At 47.2% G+C, this 18,783-nt stretch overlaps 1 protein-coding gene across 1 annotated transcript in view; it reads right to left on the bottom strand.

Annotated features, from left to right (window-relative positions):
* Positions 1-1,289: 1,289 nt before the first annotated feature.
* LOC125547033 (protein NRT1/ PTR FAMILY 5.16-like) overlaps positions 1,290-18,783 on the bottom strand; it is a 21,856-nt gene continuing 4,362 nt past the window's right edge. The window contains exons 4-6 of the mRNA XM_048711076.1: positions 2,160-2,457; positions 1,420-1,576; positions 1,290-1,328 (exon numbers count right to left, since the gene is read on the bottom strand). Of these exons, the coding sequence (XP_048567033.1) occupies positions 1,290-1,328; positions 1,420-1,576; positions 2,160-2,457 (494 nt within the window). The remainder of the gene's footprint in view (positions 1,329-1,419; positions 1,577-2,159; positions 2,458-18,783) is intronic.

Raw genomic sequence — 18,783 nt, 5'->3', positions numbered from 1 at the left:
CAGGATTGCTGCCCAGCTGCCTACATGGAAGGCCGGCCTCCTCCGTCGGGTAGGCAGATTGACGCTGGTAAACTGCAAACTCACAGCGATGCCTATCTTTCACCTGATGGCGCTGGACCTCCCACCATGGTTCTTCAAATGCATCGATAAGCTGCGTAGGGGCTTCTTCTGGCGCGGACTCGAGGACGCCAGGGGCGGGTGTTGTCTCGTGGCTTGGCATATTGTTTGCTCCCCGAAGCCTCTGGGTGGACTGGGCGTGCTCAATCTGCGGCTTCTGAACCAAGCGCTGCGGTTGCGCTGGCTTTGGTTTCAGAAAACGGTGATGGATAAGCCTTGGGCAGGCCTGCAAGTGGGCATCTCGGACATGGCCATGTCTCTTGGCCAGGCGGCGCTCAGGTGCACCATCGGGAACGGGCGCGGAGCTAGCTTCTGGCACGACTCTTGGCTCGACGGCCGCGCTCTAGCGCTAAGGGCTCCTCATCTCCTTCATTTTGTCCAGCCGGCCGGCAAAAGGATGAGCGTCGCGGAGGCCCTGCATGATCATGCCTGGGTTCATGCAATTCGTGGGGCACCAACTGTGCCGGCCATCGCCGAATTCCTCGACATCTGGGAGGACGTGCGGCATGTCACTCTTTCGGAAGCGCCAGACATGTTCTCCTGGCGGCTTGGAGTGGCCGGCATGTACTCCTCCCGGGACACTTACGCCGCCTTCTTCCTGGGACGGGAGATCGCGCCATGCGCGGACCACATCTGGCGATCTTGGGCGCCGCTCGAAGTAAAGATCTTTGCATGGCTTGCGGTCAGAGCTAGATTGCGGACGGCCGATCGTCTGGCTCGTAGAAACATGCCGCACACTAGACTGTGCCAGCTGTGTTGCCAACAGGACGAGGATGTCAACCACATGCTCCTGGGCTGCGTGTTCGCGCGCGAGGTCTGGTACCGCGTTCTACTCCCGCTGAGGCTGCACAGATTCACCCCGGACGGTACAAAGCCGCTAGTAGAATGGTGGCCCAACATGGTGGAGACCGCACCGGCGAGCCAACGAAGACATCTCAACACCACTACCCTCGCCACTTTACGCTTCATCTGGCTCGAGCGTAACAGCCGCGTCTTCGAACGCAAGGTCTCTTCGGCCGCCGCCACGGTAGAGCTCATTAGGGCGGAGCTCCGGCTTTGGATTAGCGCTAGGGTTGTAGGTGGATCCCCTTTTCAGGTTCACTAGTACTTGCAGTAGTTGGCCCCTAGGCGGAATTACCTTGTAATGATCCTCTGTCTCGGTTCCTCTCCTTCTATCTTAATGGAAAAGACATGCAGCGCTCTTGCATGTTCTTGAAAAAAAAAACAAAGCATCAGCAATAAAATACGGTAATCCTGGTAGTGGGACTGAGTGAGGGCGAGCGGGGTGGAGAGAGAACGAACCTCATCGTCGTGCTTCTTGTCCAGTAAAGCTTCAACCAGTCTGTGCACATTCTCCGTTTCCCTCTCGGCTATTTTCAAACTTGTGGCGACCTTCCTCGTACCATCTGACCACTCAAGAGATTCACGTATAAGACGCTCCTTTTTTGTTTCCTTGGACCTAATTTTAGATCAGACAGAGCATACGATTAATAGATGTTACGTTCTTCAGAGAAGGTAAGAGATTCTCTTTTTTTTTGAGAGCGAAAAAGAAAGAGAGCTCAGAACATTACGTGTCAGTGCTACTGTCACGAGCATAGGTATGGAGAGCACTTGCAATTGCATCAAAACTCTGGAACGGCCGACCTGGCAGCTCTGGATATGAGTGATACACTCCTGAACGATCCACTCTGACGTAGACTGGTGTAGGCAAACGGAAATGCCTCCAGGCCATAACATGGTCGGTGTTCCAATAAGGATTGGGAACCCTGCAGTGGGAAGGCTCGGTCGATGAGTACAAGAATGATTGTATGTTAGATGTTAGAGCGTCTGCAGGCGCGTCAAAGCCGCCTCATACTCTATCTGGTCGGGAAATTTCAATCTAGACAAACGCCTTAAATGAGCCTCAAATGACCAGGCTTATTGTCTTCCCTTGTATCCAACCAAATATGGGACGGACATGAGGCGTCTGGGCAGCATGAGGCAGCTCGACCCCGCCGCAAATTACACTAAATTCATCAAACCCTTCCTCATCCTCCCGCTACCCTTCAACCTTTCCCGCGCCAGAGCTCTCATCGTCCGCCACCCTCACCCCTCCCATCCTCACCATCGGCCCCGACCCGCCGCCGTAGATGTCATCCAGCTCGACCTCAACCGTCGCGATGGAGACGCAGTCTGCCTCATCCGTAGCCGTCCCTTCCTCGGCTCCGTCTTGCAAGGCGGAGAACGTCGCCCAGAAGATACGGCGGCGGCGGCAGCCGAGAGAGGGAGGCGGCGGCGGCGCAGGGAGGTTCAGACATGGTCGAGCAGCTGTCTCCCCCGCCGTGCCCGGCACCCCACACCCTTTCCATCCGAGCGTCGACGTGGATTACGTCGTCTGACGCCGTTGAGACAGAGGAGGATTCAACGGTCGGCTAGGCTATTCCGGACAGCTTTTCGCCGACGCATAACCTGACAATGGACGTATGTGACTCGCCGCAGCTCGTTCGGGCGCGGATGAGCACGGGCACCAGCGGCACTCAGGCTGCGCTCGACATGTTCGATGGAATGACCGAACAAGAGTCGGTACATTTTTTTTGCTCCTGTCCGATCAAATTTGTGCATAGACCACTAGTTCATTTCGCACATGACCAATGCTTGCAAACCATGATTACGTAGGAGGCGTTCATGTCGAATATGATCAATGACAATGAAGATCCGACCGGAATGGAGTATGAATTGAAGGGCACCACTGCATTTGAAGTTGGGGCAACATCCGATCTCAATCCGAGCAAGAAATAGAAGAAGACCAAGACAGCGATGGTAAGAGGTCCAGCATTCTCAAGATATGAGGACTATCATGGCGTGATGTGACCTGGAACCTTGCCGCGAGAAATCGGACTGAAATTTAGCTACGAATCACCGTCAACAGACAAAACAATTCGATTTCGACAAATTACAAACAGGAAATGATTAAGGACCAAGAGCAAGATCTTACGTGGAAGGTGGCGTCCGCCCTTTCGGCTCAACGGATCTCATCTTTACCGGCGGCGGTGGTGTGAGGTGCCCCATCCTCTCTTTTCGCTGCTGCCTGGCCTCAACAGATCCGAACCTTGCCGGCGAAGGCGTAGCTGGGCCCAGGCTACCAGGGCGTGGGGAAAAAAATTAAGCCTATATGCTACTCCTTCTGTTCATTTTTATAAGTCGTTTCAGACAACTGAAAATAAGCTGTTTTACAAGCTGTCTGAAATGTCCAGAGCGTCTTATAAAAGTGAACAAAGAGAGTAGAAAATTTCAGAAGTGGCTAGGGGCGTAGGCGCGCCCAGCCCAACACTTGGCCCCCTCGTGACCCGATCGAACACGCAACCAGCTGCCGTTCGAGCAGGAGAGAAGAAGCCACCCGCCGATCGCTGCTCAGCCACCCCGTCCATCTGCTCGTCTGATGAGGCGGCTGTTAGGTTGATCTCTATCCCGTTCGAACCCAACGGGTCGAACGGTCCCTTGACTCGCGTCCTGATCGGGGGCGCCCAACCAAACCATGGTTGGTGGGTCCCTGTGACCCGCGCTATATAAATAGAGGTGGGGGCCGGGGCATGACTTACGAGGTTAATCGCTGCCATAATCCCTACCGACACTCCCTTCTGATCTAGGGTTAGCGTGGCGCTCACGGGAAGCTCCACCACTGCCGCCATCTCTCTGCCATCACCGGCCCCTACTTCAGGCCGGCGCTGGATCGAGTTCGTCTGCAGCAGCAGAAGGTAGGTGTACCAGAATGATCTAACCTATCCGATCCAAAGCAATCTATCAATGGTATCAGCCAGATCGGGTTAGATCTTTTTCGGTAGAAAGAATTCAAAGCAAAAGTATCATCCTTCCCCAAAGAACCCTAGAAGGGCAGAGAAAATCAAACAAAAGAACAAAGTTTTCACCGGAGAAGGGCCTCGGGCCTTCGCCGGCAAAGTGCGCCGCCACAAGGCCGCGCCTGTTCCTCTCCGATCCCGTCGCGCATCGGCAAGCCGGGGCGACAGGGACGAAGAACCTACCCCGAAAGGGGCAAAGAGCACAGCAGCCATGCCGTTCGACGGCGGCGCGCTTCCGCTAAGGGAAACGCGTCACCGGCGAAGGGGAGGCAACAGCGCCACCGTCGTCGAAGGGGAGCAGAGCAGGATGAGTTGTCTCTCTCTCTGTCAAAGGTGGCGCGAGGGGAGCGGGCTCGACCTCGCATCTCTCTCTGTCTAAGGAAGAAAAGAGAAGAAATGGTGCTCGCGCGACGCCGTCGCCGGCGGCCTCGAAGCTCTTTCTCCTCCATTGTCGTCTATAAGCCCACGTATAGGCGATCGCAACAGCTTTCGAAGGTAGAGTATTCAACCCAAATTTATTGATTCGACACAAGGGGAGCCAAAGAATATTCTCAAGTATTAGCAGTTGAGTTGTAGATTCAACCACACCTGGAAACTTAGTATCAGCAGCAAAGTGTTTAGTAGCAAAGTAATATGATAGTGGCGGTAGCGGCAACAAAAGTAAAGACAGCAAAAGTAATGTTTTTGGTATTTTGTAGTGATTGTAACAGTAGTAGCGGGAAAGTAAATAAGCGAGAACCAGTATATGGAAAACTCGTAGGCACCGGATCAGTGATGGATAATTATGCCGGATGCGGTTCATCATGTACCAGTCATAACATAGGGTGACACAGAAGTAGCTCCAATTCATCAATGTAATGTAGGCATGTATTCCGTATATAGTCATACGTGCTTATGGAAAAGAACTTGCATGACATCTTTTGTCCTACCCTCCCGTGGCAGCGGGGTCCTATTGGAAACTAAGGGATATTAAGGCCTCCTTTTAATAGAGAACCGGAACAAAGCATTAACACATAGTGAATACATGAACTCCTCAAACTATGGTCATCACCGGGAGTGGTCCCGATTATTGTCACTTCGGGGTTGCCGGATCATAACACATAGTAGGTGACTATAGACTTGCAAGATAGGATCAAGAACTCACATATATTCATGAAAACATAATAGGTTCAGATCTGAAATCATGGCACTCGGGCCCTAGTGACAAGCATTAAGCATAGCAAAGTCATAGCAACATCAATCTCAGAACATAGTGGATACTAGGGATCAAACCCTAACAAAACTAACTCGATTACATGATAAATCTCATCCAACCCATCACCGTCCAGCAAGCCTACGATGGAATTACTCACGCACGGCGGTGAGCATCATGAAATTGGTGATGGAGGATGGTTGATGATGACGACGGCGACGAATCCCCCTCTCCGGAGCCCCGAACGGACTCCAGATCAGCCCTCCCGAGAGGTTTTAGGGCTTGGCGGCGGCTCCGTATCGTAAAACGCGATGATTTCTTCTCTCTGATTTTCTCTCCGAAAGCAAATATATAGAGTTGGAGTTGGCGTCGGAGGGCATCCAGGGGGCTCACGAGGTAAGGGCGCGCCCTAGGGGGGGCGCCCCCCACCCTCGTGAGAAGGGTGTGTGCCCCCTGGTCTTCATCTTTGGCGAGGATTTTTTATTATTTTTTCTAAGATGTTCCGTGGAGTTTCAGGTCATTCCGAGAATATTTGTTTTCTACACATAAAACAACACCATGGCAATTCTGCTGAAAACAGCGTCAGTCTGGGTTAGTTCCATTCAAATCATACAAGTTAGAGTCCAAAACAAGGGCAAAAGTATTTGGAAAAGTAGATACGACGGAGCGTGATCACCGCGGTCCTAACGCGCTGTCACTCGCGAGTCTCTCTGTAACAGTAACAGGAGGCGGGTTTTTAGAATGGCAAGAAAAGGGGAAGTAAAGAGGATGCGCTGCGGTATGCGATGGCTTCCCGGCCGGCCGGCGACGGACAGAGCGCAGCGCCAGCCCCGTGCTAGCCAGTGGCGAGCGGCGTAGGAGACGCGAGCCGGCGCGTGAGGAAGACTAGGGTTCCCCTCGCCCCTCACCGCATCGACGATTTGATCAGCGAAAAACGACGTTGTATCCGTGACACACTATTAAACCCTAGTGCGCGCTGGCCATTGGCAGAAAACAGGCATAGCCCTACCGGCACAATAGAGAGGTCAGCACGCCGGTCTAAATCCTATGGCGCAGGGGTCTGGGCACAGTGATACGTCTCCAACGTATCTATAATTTTTGATTGCTCCATGCTATATTATCTACTGTTTTGGACTATATTGGGCTTTATTTTCCACTTTTATATTATTTTTGGGACTAACCTATTAACCGGAGGCCCAGCCCAGAATTGCTGTTTTTTTGCCTATTTCAGTGTTTCGGAGAGAAACAGAATATCAAACGGAGTCCAAACGGAATAAAATCTTCGGGAACGTGATTTTCTCACCGAACGTGATCCAGGAGACTTGGACCCTACTCCAAGGAGTCAAAGAGAGCACGAGGGTGGGGGCGCCCCCCCCGGGTGTCGGTTCTAAGTCTGACAGTAATGTAGGGGGGTAGGTATGGAGAGGCAAGATCTTAGCTATGGAGTAGTTGTAAGCACACGAGGTTTACGAGTTCAGGCCCTTCTCGGAGGAAGTAATAGCCCTACGTCTCGGAGCCCGGAGGCGGTCGACTGGATTATGTGTGTATGAATTACAGGGGTGCGAACCCTTTACACTGAGGAGGGGGTGGCTTATATAGAGTTCGCCAGACCCCTCCGGCCCTCAGTTATGCAGGGTTTCAAATACATTAAGGTCGGGCGTTACTGGTAACGCCCCTAATAAAGTGCTATGATGACCATAAAAGCTACTTAATGACCGACGTTAGCGTGCGGAGTGACTTTAGGTCTCCTGGCCGTCGAGTGGTTGGACTTCGAAGTGAGTTGCAGAATCATAGAGACTAGTTAAGGGTGAAGTGATGATGTGTGTTGGAAGTGGTTCCAAGATTGATATGATCATCATCGCACACTCCCTATACTTTCGGGATTAGTGTTGAACCTAAATAAATTGTTATTTGGTGCCAGCGTTAAGCATGAACATTATTAATGGATCTTGTTTGATGCGAGACGGTTATTCATTTAAATCAGAGAATAATGGTTGTTCTATTTATATGAGTAATATCTTTTATGGTCATGCACCCTTGAAGAGTGGTCTATTCTTGTTGAATCTCGATAGTAGTAACACACATATTCATAATGTTGAAGCCAAAAGATGCAGAGTTGATAATGATAGTGCAACTTATTTGTGGCACTGCCGTTTAGGTCATATCGGTGTAAAGCGCATGAAGAAACTCCATACTGATGGACTTTTTGGAACCACTTGATTATGAATCACTTGGTACTTGCGAACCGTGCCTCATGGGCAAGATGACTAAAACGCCGTTCTCCGGTACTATGGAGAGAGCAACAGATTTGTTGGAAATCATACATACAGATGTATGTGGCCCGATGAATATTGAGGCTCGTGGCGGATATCGTTATTTTCTCACCTTCACAGATGATTTAAGCAGATATGGGTATATCTACTTAATGAAACATAAGTCTGAAACATTTGAAAAGTTCAAGGAATTTCAGAGTGAAGTTGAAAATCATCGTAACAAGAAAATAAAGTTTCTATGATATGATCGTGGAGGAGAATATTTGAGTTACGAGTTTGGTGTACATTTGAAAAATTGTGGAATAGTTTCGCAACTCACGCCACCCGGAACACCACAGCGTAATGGTGTGTCCGAACGTCGTAATCGTACTTTACTAGATATGGTGCGATCTATGATGTCTCTTACTGATTTACCGCTATCGTTTTGGGGGTACGCTCTAGAGACGGCCGCATTCACGTTAAATAGGGCACCATCAAAATCCGTTGAGACGACGCCTTATGAACTATGGTTTGGCAAGAAACCAAATTTGTCATTTCTGAAAGTTTGGGGCTGCGATGCTTATGTGAAAAAGCTTCAACCTGATAAGCTCGAACCCAAATCGGAGAAATGTGTCTTCATAGGATATCCAAAGGAGACTATTGGATACACCTTCTATCACAGATCCGAAGGCAAGACTTTTGTTGCCAAATTCGGAAACTTTCTAGAGAAGGAGTTTCTCTCGAAAGAAGTGAGTGGGAGGAAAGTAGAACTTGACGAGGTAACTGTACCTACTCCCTTATTGGAAAGTAGTACATCACAGAAAACTGTTTCTGTGACACCTACACCAGTTAGTGAGGAAGCTAATGATGATGATCATGAAACTTCAGAACAAGATACTACTGAACCTCGTAGATCAACCATAGTAAGATCCGCACCAGAGTGGTACGGTAATCCCGTTCTGGAAGTCATGCTACTAGATCATGATGAACCTACGAACTATGAAGAAGCGATGGTGAGCCCAGATTCCGCAAAGTGGCTTGAAGCCTTGAAATCTGAGATGGGATCCATGTATGAGAACAAAGTATGGACTTTGGTTGACTTGCCCGATGATCGGCGAGCAATTGAAAATAAATGGATCTTCAAGAAGAAGACTGACGCTGATGGTAATATTACTGTCTACAAAGCTCGACTTGTCGCAAAAGGTTTTCGGCAAGTTCAAGGGATTGACTACGATGAAACCTTCTCACCCGTAGCGATGCTTAAGTCTGTCAGAATCATGTTAGCAATTGCCGCATTTTATGATTATGAAATTTGGTAGATGGATGTCAAAACTGCATTCCTGAATGGATTTCTGGAAGAAGAGTTGTATATGATGCAACCAGAAGGTTTTGTCGATCCAAAGGGAGCTAACAAAGTGTGCAAGCTCCAGCGATCCATTTATGGACTGGTGCAAGCCTCTCGGAGTTGGAATAAACGTTTTGATAGTGTGATCAAAGCATTTTGTTTTATACAGAATTTTGGAGAAGCCTGTATTTACAAGAAAGTGAGTGGGAGCTCTGTAGCATTTCTGATATTATATGTGGATGACATATTACTAATTGGAAATGATGTAGAATTTCTGGATAGCATAAAAGGATACTTGAATAAGAGTTTTTCAATGAAAGACCTCGGTGAGGCTGCTTACATATTAGGCATTAAGATCTATAGAGATAGATCAAGACGCTTAATTGGACTTTCACAAACCACATACCTTGACAAAATTTTGAAGAAGTTCAAAATGGATCAAGCAAAGAAAGGGTTCTTGCCTGTTTTACAAGGTGTGAAGTTGAGTAAGACTCAATGCCCGACCACTGCAGAAGATAGAGAGAATATGAAAGATGTTTCCTATGCATCAGCCATAGGATCTATCATGTATGCAATGCTGTGTACCAGACCTGATGTGTGCCTTGCTATAAGTCTAGCAGGGAGGTACCAAAGTAATCCAGGAGTGGATCACTGGACAGCGGTCAAGAACATCCTGAAATACCTGAAAAGGACTAAGGATATGCTTCTCGTATATGGAGGTGACAAAGAGCTCATCGTAAAAGGTTACGTTGATGCAAGCTTTGACACTGATCCAGACGATTCTAAATCGCAAACCGGATACGTGTTTACATTAAACGGTGGGGCTGTAAGTTGGTGTAGTTCTAAACAAAGCGTTGTAGCGGGATCTACATGTGAAGCGGAGTACATAGCTGCTTCGGAAGCAGCAAATGAAGGAGTCTGGATGAAGGAGTTCATATCCGATCTAGGTGTCATACCTAGTGCATCGGGTCCAATGAAAATCTTTTGTGACAATACTGGTGCAATTGCCTTGGCAAAGGAATCCAGATTTCACAAGAGAACCAAGCACATCAAGAGACGCTTCAATTCCATCCGGGATCTAGTCCAGGTGGGAGACATAGAGATTTGCAAGATACATACGGATCTGAATGTTGCAGACCCGTTGACTAAGCCTCTTCCACGAGCAAAACATGATCAGCACCAAGGCTCCATGGGTGTGAGAATCATTACTGTGTAATCTAGATATTATTGACTCTAGTGCAAGTGGGAGACTGAAGGAAATATGCCCTAGAGGCAATAATAAAGTTATTATTTATTTCCTTATATCATGATAAATGTTTATTATTCATGCTAGAATTGTATTAACCGGAAACATAATACATGTGTGAATACATAGACAAACAGAGTGTCACTAGTATGCCTCTACTTGACTAGCTCGTTAATCAAAGATGGTTATGTTTCCTAACCATGACAATGAGTTGTTATTTGATTAACGGGATCACATCATTAGTGAATGATCTGATTGACATGACCCATATTTCATTAGCTTAGCACCCGATCGTTTAATATGTTGATATTGCTTTCTTCATGACTTATACATGTTCCTATAACTATGAGATTATGCAACTCCCGTTTACTGGAGGAACACTTTGGGTGCTACCAAACGTCACAACGTAACTGGGTGATTATAAAGGAGTACCACAGGTGTCTCCAAAGGTACATGTTGGGTTGGCGTATTTCGAGATTAGGTTTTGTCACTCCGATTGTCGGAGAGGTATCTCTAGGCCCTCTCGGTAATGCACATCACTTAAGCCTTGCAAGCATTGCAACTAATAAGTTAGTTGCGGGATGATGTATTACAGAACGAGTAAAGAGACTTGCCGACAACGAGATTGAACTAGGTATTGGAATACCGACGATCGAATCTCGGGCAAGTAACATACCGATGACAAAGGGAACGACGTATGTTGTTATGCGGTCTGACCGATAAAGATCTTGGTAGAATATGTAGGAGCCAATATGGGCATCCAGGTCCCGCTATTGGTTATTGACCGGAGACGTGTCTCGGTCATGTCTACATTGTTCTCGAACCCGTAGGGTCCGCACGCTTAAGGTTACGATGACAGTTGTATTATGAGTTTATGCATTTTGATGTACCGAAGGTTGTTCGGAGTCCCGGATGTGATCACGGACATGACGAGGAGTCTCGAAATGATTGAGACATAAAGATTGATATATTGGAAGCCTATGTTTGGATATCGGAAGTGTTCCGGGTGAAATCGGGATTTTTCCGGTGTACCGTGAGGTTACCGGAACCCCCCGGGAGCTATATGGGCCATGATGGGCCTTAGTGGAAAAGAGAAGAGGCAGCCCCTCATGGGCCACGCGCCCCTCCCCTCCCTTGGTCCGAATAGGACAAGGAGAGGGGGCCGACCCCTCTCTCTCTTTTCCCCCCTCCGCGAATCCTATTCCAACTAGGATTGGGGGGGGGGGGAATCCTACTCCCAGAGGGAGTAGGACTCTCCTGGCGCGCCCTCCTTGGCCGGCCAGCCTCCCCCCTTTAGTCCTTTATATACGGAGGCAGGGGCACCCCAGAAGGACACAAGTTGATCCACGTGATTTTTTCCTTAGCCGTGTGCGGCGCCGCCAGCCACCATAGTCCTCGATAATATTGTAGCGGAGTTTAGGCGAAGCCCTGCTGCAGTAGTACATCAAGATCGTCACCACGCCGTCATGCTGACGGAACTCTTCCCCGACACTTTGTTGGATCGGAGTCCGGGGATCGTCATCGAGCTGAACGTGTGCTAAAACTCGGAGGTGCCGTAGTTTTGGTGCTTGATCGGTCGGGCCGTGAAGACGTACGACTACATCAACCAAACGCTTCCGTTGTCGATCTACTAGGTATGTAGATCACACTCCCCCCTCTTGTTGCTATGCATCACATGATCTTGTGTGTGCGTAGGAAAATTTTGAAATTACTACGTTCCCCAACACTATGGACCCGAAGGTCTGAGGTAAACTACTCACACTTCATCGGAGATGCTATGGTGTTGATGTAGAAGCCCTCCGTGATCGATGCCCCCTCCGGTGGAGCTTCGGAACAGGCCCCAAGATGGGATCTCGTGGATACAAAAAGTTACGGCGGTGGAATTAGAGTTTTGGCTCCGTATCTAATCATTTGGGGGTATGTAGGTATATATAGGAGGAAGAAGTACGTCGGTGGAGCAACATGGGGCCCATGAGGGTGGAGGGCGCGCCTGGGGGGGGGGGGGTAGGCGCACCCCTACCTCGTGGCCTCCCTGTTGGTTGCTTGACGTAGGGTCCAAGTCTCTTGGATCTTGTTCGTTCCAAAAATCACGTTCCCGAAGGTTTCATTCCGTTTGGACTCTGTTTGATATTCCTTTTCTTCGAAACCCTAAAATAGGCAAAAACAGCAATTCTGGGCTGGGCCTCCGGTTAATAGGTTAGTCCCAAAAATAATATAAAAGTGGATAATAAAGCCCAATAATGTCCAAAACAGAAGATAATATAGCATGGAGCAATAAAAAATTATAGATACGTTGGAGACGCATCAGTCGGCTGCCGCGCCTTCACCCCCGAGCTGCGTAGCGTCGCCTGGCCGGGCAAGTTCAAGCCAGATCTGCCTCCTCGCTACAACGGCGCCCCCGACCCCGCGGAGTTCCTGCAGCTCTACGAGCTGAGCATCGAGGCAGCCAATGGCGACGAGAAAGTCATGGTGATCTGGTTTCCCATGGCTCTCAAGGATGGCCCCCGCTCCTAGCTCCTAAACCTGCCTCCAGGCTCGATTTCCTCCTGGGACGAGATGCGCAACCGCTTCATCGCCAACTTCCAGGGCACTCGCGACCGCCCCCCGGTCGCGGGTAACCTGCGCCCATTAAGCAACAACCAGGAGAGACCCTGCAGAAGTACATTCAGCGCTTCAACAGCGCGCGAATCAAAATCCCCAAGGTGATCGACGAGGCCATCATCTCATTGTTCTCCGACGGCGTCCGCAACGTCAAGATGAAGGAGGAGCTCACCATCCATGAGGAGTTGTGCACGACCTTGGGGCTGTTCAACATCATGACCAAGTGTGCAAGAGCCGAGGAGGGGCGCCTCTCCCTCCTCGAGCTCCCTGCTGTGGACCCAGAGGAGAAGAAGACCAAGGCCAAGGACGTGAAGCACAAGGGAGCAGCCGTGCTCGCGGCGGAGCCAGACACCAAGCGCGGCAGAGACCATCCCGAGTCATCCAAGGGCAGCTGACCGTTCTGCGCCTTCCATAACCTGCATACCCACAACCAGCGACTGTCAAAAGCTCAGAGCCATTCGAGAAGGGCGCTTCGGTCAACGCCCCGAGCGCAGCGACCGGGGCTATGGCCGAGGAGGAGGACGTGGTGGCGGACGCTAGGACGACCGTGGCCCGCGCCAGGAGTGGCACGACCGGCCTTGTGAGGACCGCTGGCAGGATCAGTCTCGCGAGGGCGCCTGGAGGGACCAGCCTCGTGAGGCTCGTCCTCAAGGCAACGTTGGCCTTCCTCCATTACCGCCACCACCCAGAAGGAATGGCAACCACCATCAAGACGAGGGGGTTGGGGGCTTCCAGGAGCCACGCGCTATCGCCTGCATCGTGGGTGGAGCTCAAGCCCCAGCCTCACAGCGTATCTTCAAACAATTTGCCCGTGAAGTGAATGCAGTTCTCCCCAAGCTCGAGGCCACACGCCCGCTCAGATGGTCCAGGTGCCCCATCACGTTCAATTCGGCAGATCAGCTCAAGTGCGCGGCTACTGCAGGCGTCCTCCCAATGCTCTGTTCACCAGTCATCGGCAACGTCCAAGTTACCAAGACCCTCATCGACGGCGGCGCAGGGCTCAATGTCCTGTCCGTTGACACGTTCGACAACCTCCAAGTGCCATATGACCAGCTTCAGCCTACCAAACCTTTCTCAGGAGTGACCGGCGGCTCTACTACCCCGATCAGGCAGGTCCGCCTCCCCGTTACCTTCGGAGAATGCAACAACTACCGCACCGAACTCATCGACTTCGACGTCGCCTACATCCACCTGCCATACAACGCCATCCTTGGGTATCCAGCCCTGGCCAAGTTCATGGCGGTGACCCATCATGGCTACAATGTCCTCAAGATGTCGGGAAGCGGCGGAATCATCGCAGTCCCATGCGAATAGAGAGATGATGTCTACTACACAACCTTCTTCTTGTAGACGTTGTTGGGCCTCCAAGTGCAGAGGTTTGTAGGACAGTAGCAAATTTCCCTCAACTGGATGACCTAAGGTTTATCAATCTGTAGGAGGCGTAGGATGAAGATGGTCTCTCTCAAGCAACCCTGCAACCAAATAACAAAGAGTCTCTTGTGTCCCCAACACACGCAATACAACGGTAAATTGTATAGGTGCACTAGTTCGTCGAAGAGATGGTAATACAAGTGGTATATGGATAGTAGATATGGGTATTTGTAATCTGAAATTATAAAAACAGCAAGGTAACTAATGGTAAAAGCGAGCGTAAACAGTATTGCAATGATAGTAAACAAGGCCTAGGGTTCATACTTTCGCTAGTGCAAGTTCCCTCAACAATAATAACATAATTGGATCACATAACTATCCCTCAACATGCAACAAAGAGTCACTCCAAAGTCACTAATAGCGGAGAATGAACGAAGATATTATGGCAGGGTACGAAACCACCTCAAAGTTATTCTTTCCAATCAATCCGTTGGGCTATTCCTATAAATGTCACAAACAGCCCTAGAGTTCGTACTAGAATAACACCTTAAGACACAAATCAACCAAAACCCTAATGTCACCTAGATACTCCAATGTCACCTCAAGTATCTGTGGGTATGATTATACGATATGCATCATACAATCTCAGATTCATCTATTCAACCAACACAAAGGACCTCAAAGAGTGCCCCAAAGTTCTACCGGAGAATCACGACGAAAACGTGTGCCAACCCCTATGCATAGGTTCATGGGCGGAACCCGCAAGTTGATCACCAAAACATACATCAAGTGAATCACGTGATATCCCATTGTCACCACAGATATCCACGGCAAGACATACATCAAGTGTTCTCAAGTCTTTAAAGACTCAATCCGATAAGATAACTCCAAAGGGGAAACTCAATTCATTACAAGAGAGAAGAGGGGGAGGAGCAACATAGGATCCAACTATAATAGCAAAGCTCGCGATACATCAAGATCGTATCACCTCAAGAACACGAGAGGGAGAGAGATCAAACACATAGCTACTGGTACATACAATCAGCCCCGAGTGAGAACTACTCACTCCTCATCATCGAGAGCACCGGGATAATGAAGATGGCCACCGGAGAAGGATTGCCCCCTCCAGCAAGGTGCCGGAACGGGTCTAGACTGGTTTTCGGTGGCCACGGAGGCTTCTGGCGGCGGAACTCCCGATCTATTGTGTGTTCTAGAAGTTTTAGGGTACGACGATATATATGGGTGCAGGGAGTATGTGGGAGGAGCCACGGGGGCCCCACGAGGCAGGGGCGTGCCCTAGGGGGGCGCCCCCACCCTCGTGAGCACCTCCCGTATCTCCTGACATGGAGTCCAAGTCTATCTGGTGGCTTTCGTTCCAAAAATAACTTCTCCAATTGATTTCGTTCCGTTTCGACTCCGTTTGATATTCCTTTTCTTCAAAACACTGAAATAGGCATAAAACAACAAATTTGGTCTGGGCCTCTGGTTAATAGGTTAGTCCCAAAAATAATATAAAAGTGGAAAATAAAGCCCAATATTGCCTAAAATAGTAGATAATATAGCATGGAGCAATCAAAAATTATAGATACGTTGGAGACGTATCAAGCATCCCCAAGCTTAATTCCTGCTCGTCCTCGAGTAGGTGAATGATAAAAAGATAATTTTTTATGTGGGATGCTAGTTGGCATAATTTCAATGTAATTCTTCTTACTTGTGATATGAATATTCAGATCCATAAGATTCAAGACAAAAGTTCATATTGACATAGAAATAATAATACTTCAAGCATGCTAACTAAGCAATCGTGTCTTCTCAAAATAACATGGCCAAGGAAAGTTATCCCTACAAAATCATATAGTCTGGCTATGCTCTATCTTCACCACACAAAATATTTAAATCATGCACAACCCCGATGACAAGCCAAGTAATTGTATCATACTTTTGATGTTCTCAAACTTTTTCAATCTTCACGCAATACATGAGCGTGAGCCATGGACATAGCACTATAGGTGGAATAGAATGGTGGTTGTGGAGAGGACAAAAGGGGAGAAGATAGTCTCACATCGACTAGGCGTATCAACGGGCTATGGAGATGCCCATCAATAGATATCAATGTGAGTGAGTAGGGATTGCCATGCAACGGATGCACTAGAACTATAAGTATATGAAAGCTCAACAAAAGAAACTAGTGGGTGTGCATCCAACTCGCTTGCTCACGAAGACCTAGGGCATTTTGAGGAAGCCCATCATTGGAATATACAAGCCAAGCTCTATAATGAAAGATTCCCACTAGTATATGAAAGTGACAACATAGGAGACTCTCTATCATGAAGATCATGGTGCTACTTTGAAGCACAAGTGTGGTAAAAGGATAGTAGCATTGTCCCCCCTTTTTTTGGCCTTTCATTTTTTTATTTGGCGTTTTTTGGGACAATGCTCTATTGAATGATGATCATCACACTTCTATTTATTTACAACTCAATGATACAACTCGATACTAGAACAAAGTATGACTCTATATGAATGCCTCCAGCGGTGTACCGGGATATGCAATGAATCAAGAGTGACAAGTATGAAAGAATCATGAACAGTGGCTTTGTCACAAATACTATGTCAACTACATGATCATGCTAAGCAATACGACAATGATGAATGTGTCATGATGAACGGAATGGTGGAAAGTTGCATGGCAATATATCTCGGAATGGCTATGGAAATGCCATAATAGGTAGGTATGGTGGCTGTTTTGAGGAAGGTAAATGGTGGGTTTATGGTACCGGCCAAGGTGCGCGGTACTAGAGAGGCTAGCAAGGGTGGAAGGGTGAGAGTGCGTATAATCCATGGACTCAACATTAGTCATAAAGAACTCACATACTTATTGCAAAAATCTATTAGTTATCGAAACAAAGTACTACGCGCATGCTCCTAGGGGGATAGGTTGGTAGGAAAAGACCATCGCTCGTCCCCGACCGCCACTCATAAGGAAGACAATCAATAAATAAATCATGCTCCGACTTCATCACATAACGGTTCACCATACGTGCATGCTACGGGAATCACAAACTTCAACACAAGTATTTCTCAAATTCATAACCACTCAACTAGCATGACTCTAATATCACCATCCTCATATCTCAAAACAATTATCAAGCATCAAACTTCTCATAGTATTCAACACACTCATAAGAAAGTTTTATTATTCTTGAATACCCAACATATTAGGATTTTAAGAAAATTAGCATGCTATCTAAGACTCTCAGAATGATATGAGTGAAGCATGAGAGTTCATCTATTTCTTCAAAATAAAACTACCACCATGCTCTAAAAGATATAAGTGAAGCACTAGAGCAAATGACAAACTACTCTGAAAGATATAAGTGAAGATCAATGAGTAGTCGAATAATTATGCAACTATGTGAAGACTCTCTAACATTTAATAATTTCAGATCTTGGTATTCTATTCAAACAGAAAGCAAAGCAAAATAAATTGACGCTCCAAGCAAAACACATATCATGTGGCGAATAAAAATATAGCTCCAAGTAAAGTTATCGATGAACAAAGACGAAGGAGGGGATGCCTTCCGGGGCATCCCCAAGCTTAGGCTCTTGGTTGTCCGTGAATATTACCTTGGGTTGCCTTGGGCGTCCCCAAGCTTAGGATCTTACCACTCCTTGTTCCATAGTCCATCTAATCCTTACCCAAAACTTGAAAACTTCACAACACAAAACTTAAAGTAGAAAACTCGTAAGCTCCGTTAGTATAAGAAAATAAATCACCACTTCAAGGTACTGTAATGAACTCATTCTTTATTTATATTGGTGTTAAACCTACTGTATTCCAACTTCTCTATGGTTTATAAACTATTTTACTAGCCATAGATTCATCAAAATAAGCAAACAACACATCGAAAACAGAATCTGTCAAAAACAGAACAGTCTGTAGTAATCTGGATCAAACGTATACTTCTGGAACTCATAAAATTCTCAAATAAATTGCTGGACCTGAGGAATTTATCTATTAATCATCTGCCAAAATAATTAACTAAATAGCACTCTCCAAATAAAAATGGCAGCAATTCTCGTGAGCGCTAAAGTTTCTGTTTTTGACAGCATGATCAACAAGACTTTCCCCAAGTCTTCCCAGAGGTTCTACTTGGCACAAACACTAATTAAACACATAAAACCACATATAAACAGAGGCTAGATGAATTATTTATTACTAAACAGGAGTAAAAATCAAGGAATAAAAATAAAATTGGGTTGCCTCCCAACAAGCGCTATCGTTTAACGCCCCTAGCTAGGCACGATGATTTCAATGATGCTCATATAAAAGATAAGAATTGTAACATAAAGAGAGCATCATGAAGAATATGACTAGCACATTTAAGTCTAACCCACTTCCTATGCATAGGGATTTTGTGAGCAAACAACTTATGGGAACAATAATCAACTTGCATAGGAAGGTAAAACAAGCATAACTTCAAAATTTTAAGCACATAGAGAGGAAACTTGATATTATTGCAATTCCTACATGCATATATTCCTCCCTCATAATAATTTTCAGTAGCATCATGAATGAATTCAACAATATAACCAGCACCTAAATAATTCTTCTCATGATCTACAAGCATATAAGATTTATTACTCTCCACATAAGCAAAATTCTTCTTATTTGGAATAGTGGGAGTATCATAGGAAACTTGAATACTATAAATTGTTTCCACATTAAAAGAGTAATGTTCAGAGAAGGGGTAATCATAACCATAACAAGTTTTATAAATATAATCACTAATTTTTATAGCATAAGTATCATCACAATAATC

This window comes from Triticum urartu, chromosome 3 (assembly GCF_003073215.2).
Source record: "Triticum urartu cultivar G1812 chromosome 3, Tu2.1, whole genome shotgun sequence".
NCBI lineage: Eukaryota > Viridiplantae > Streptophyta > Magnoliopsida > Poales > Poaceae > Triticum > Triticum urartu.
The sequence above is the reverse complement of the archived record's forward strand: the minus strand, read 5'-3'. Positions and strand labels throughout refer to the sequence as shown.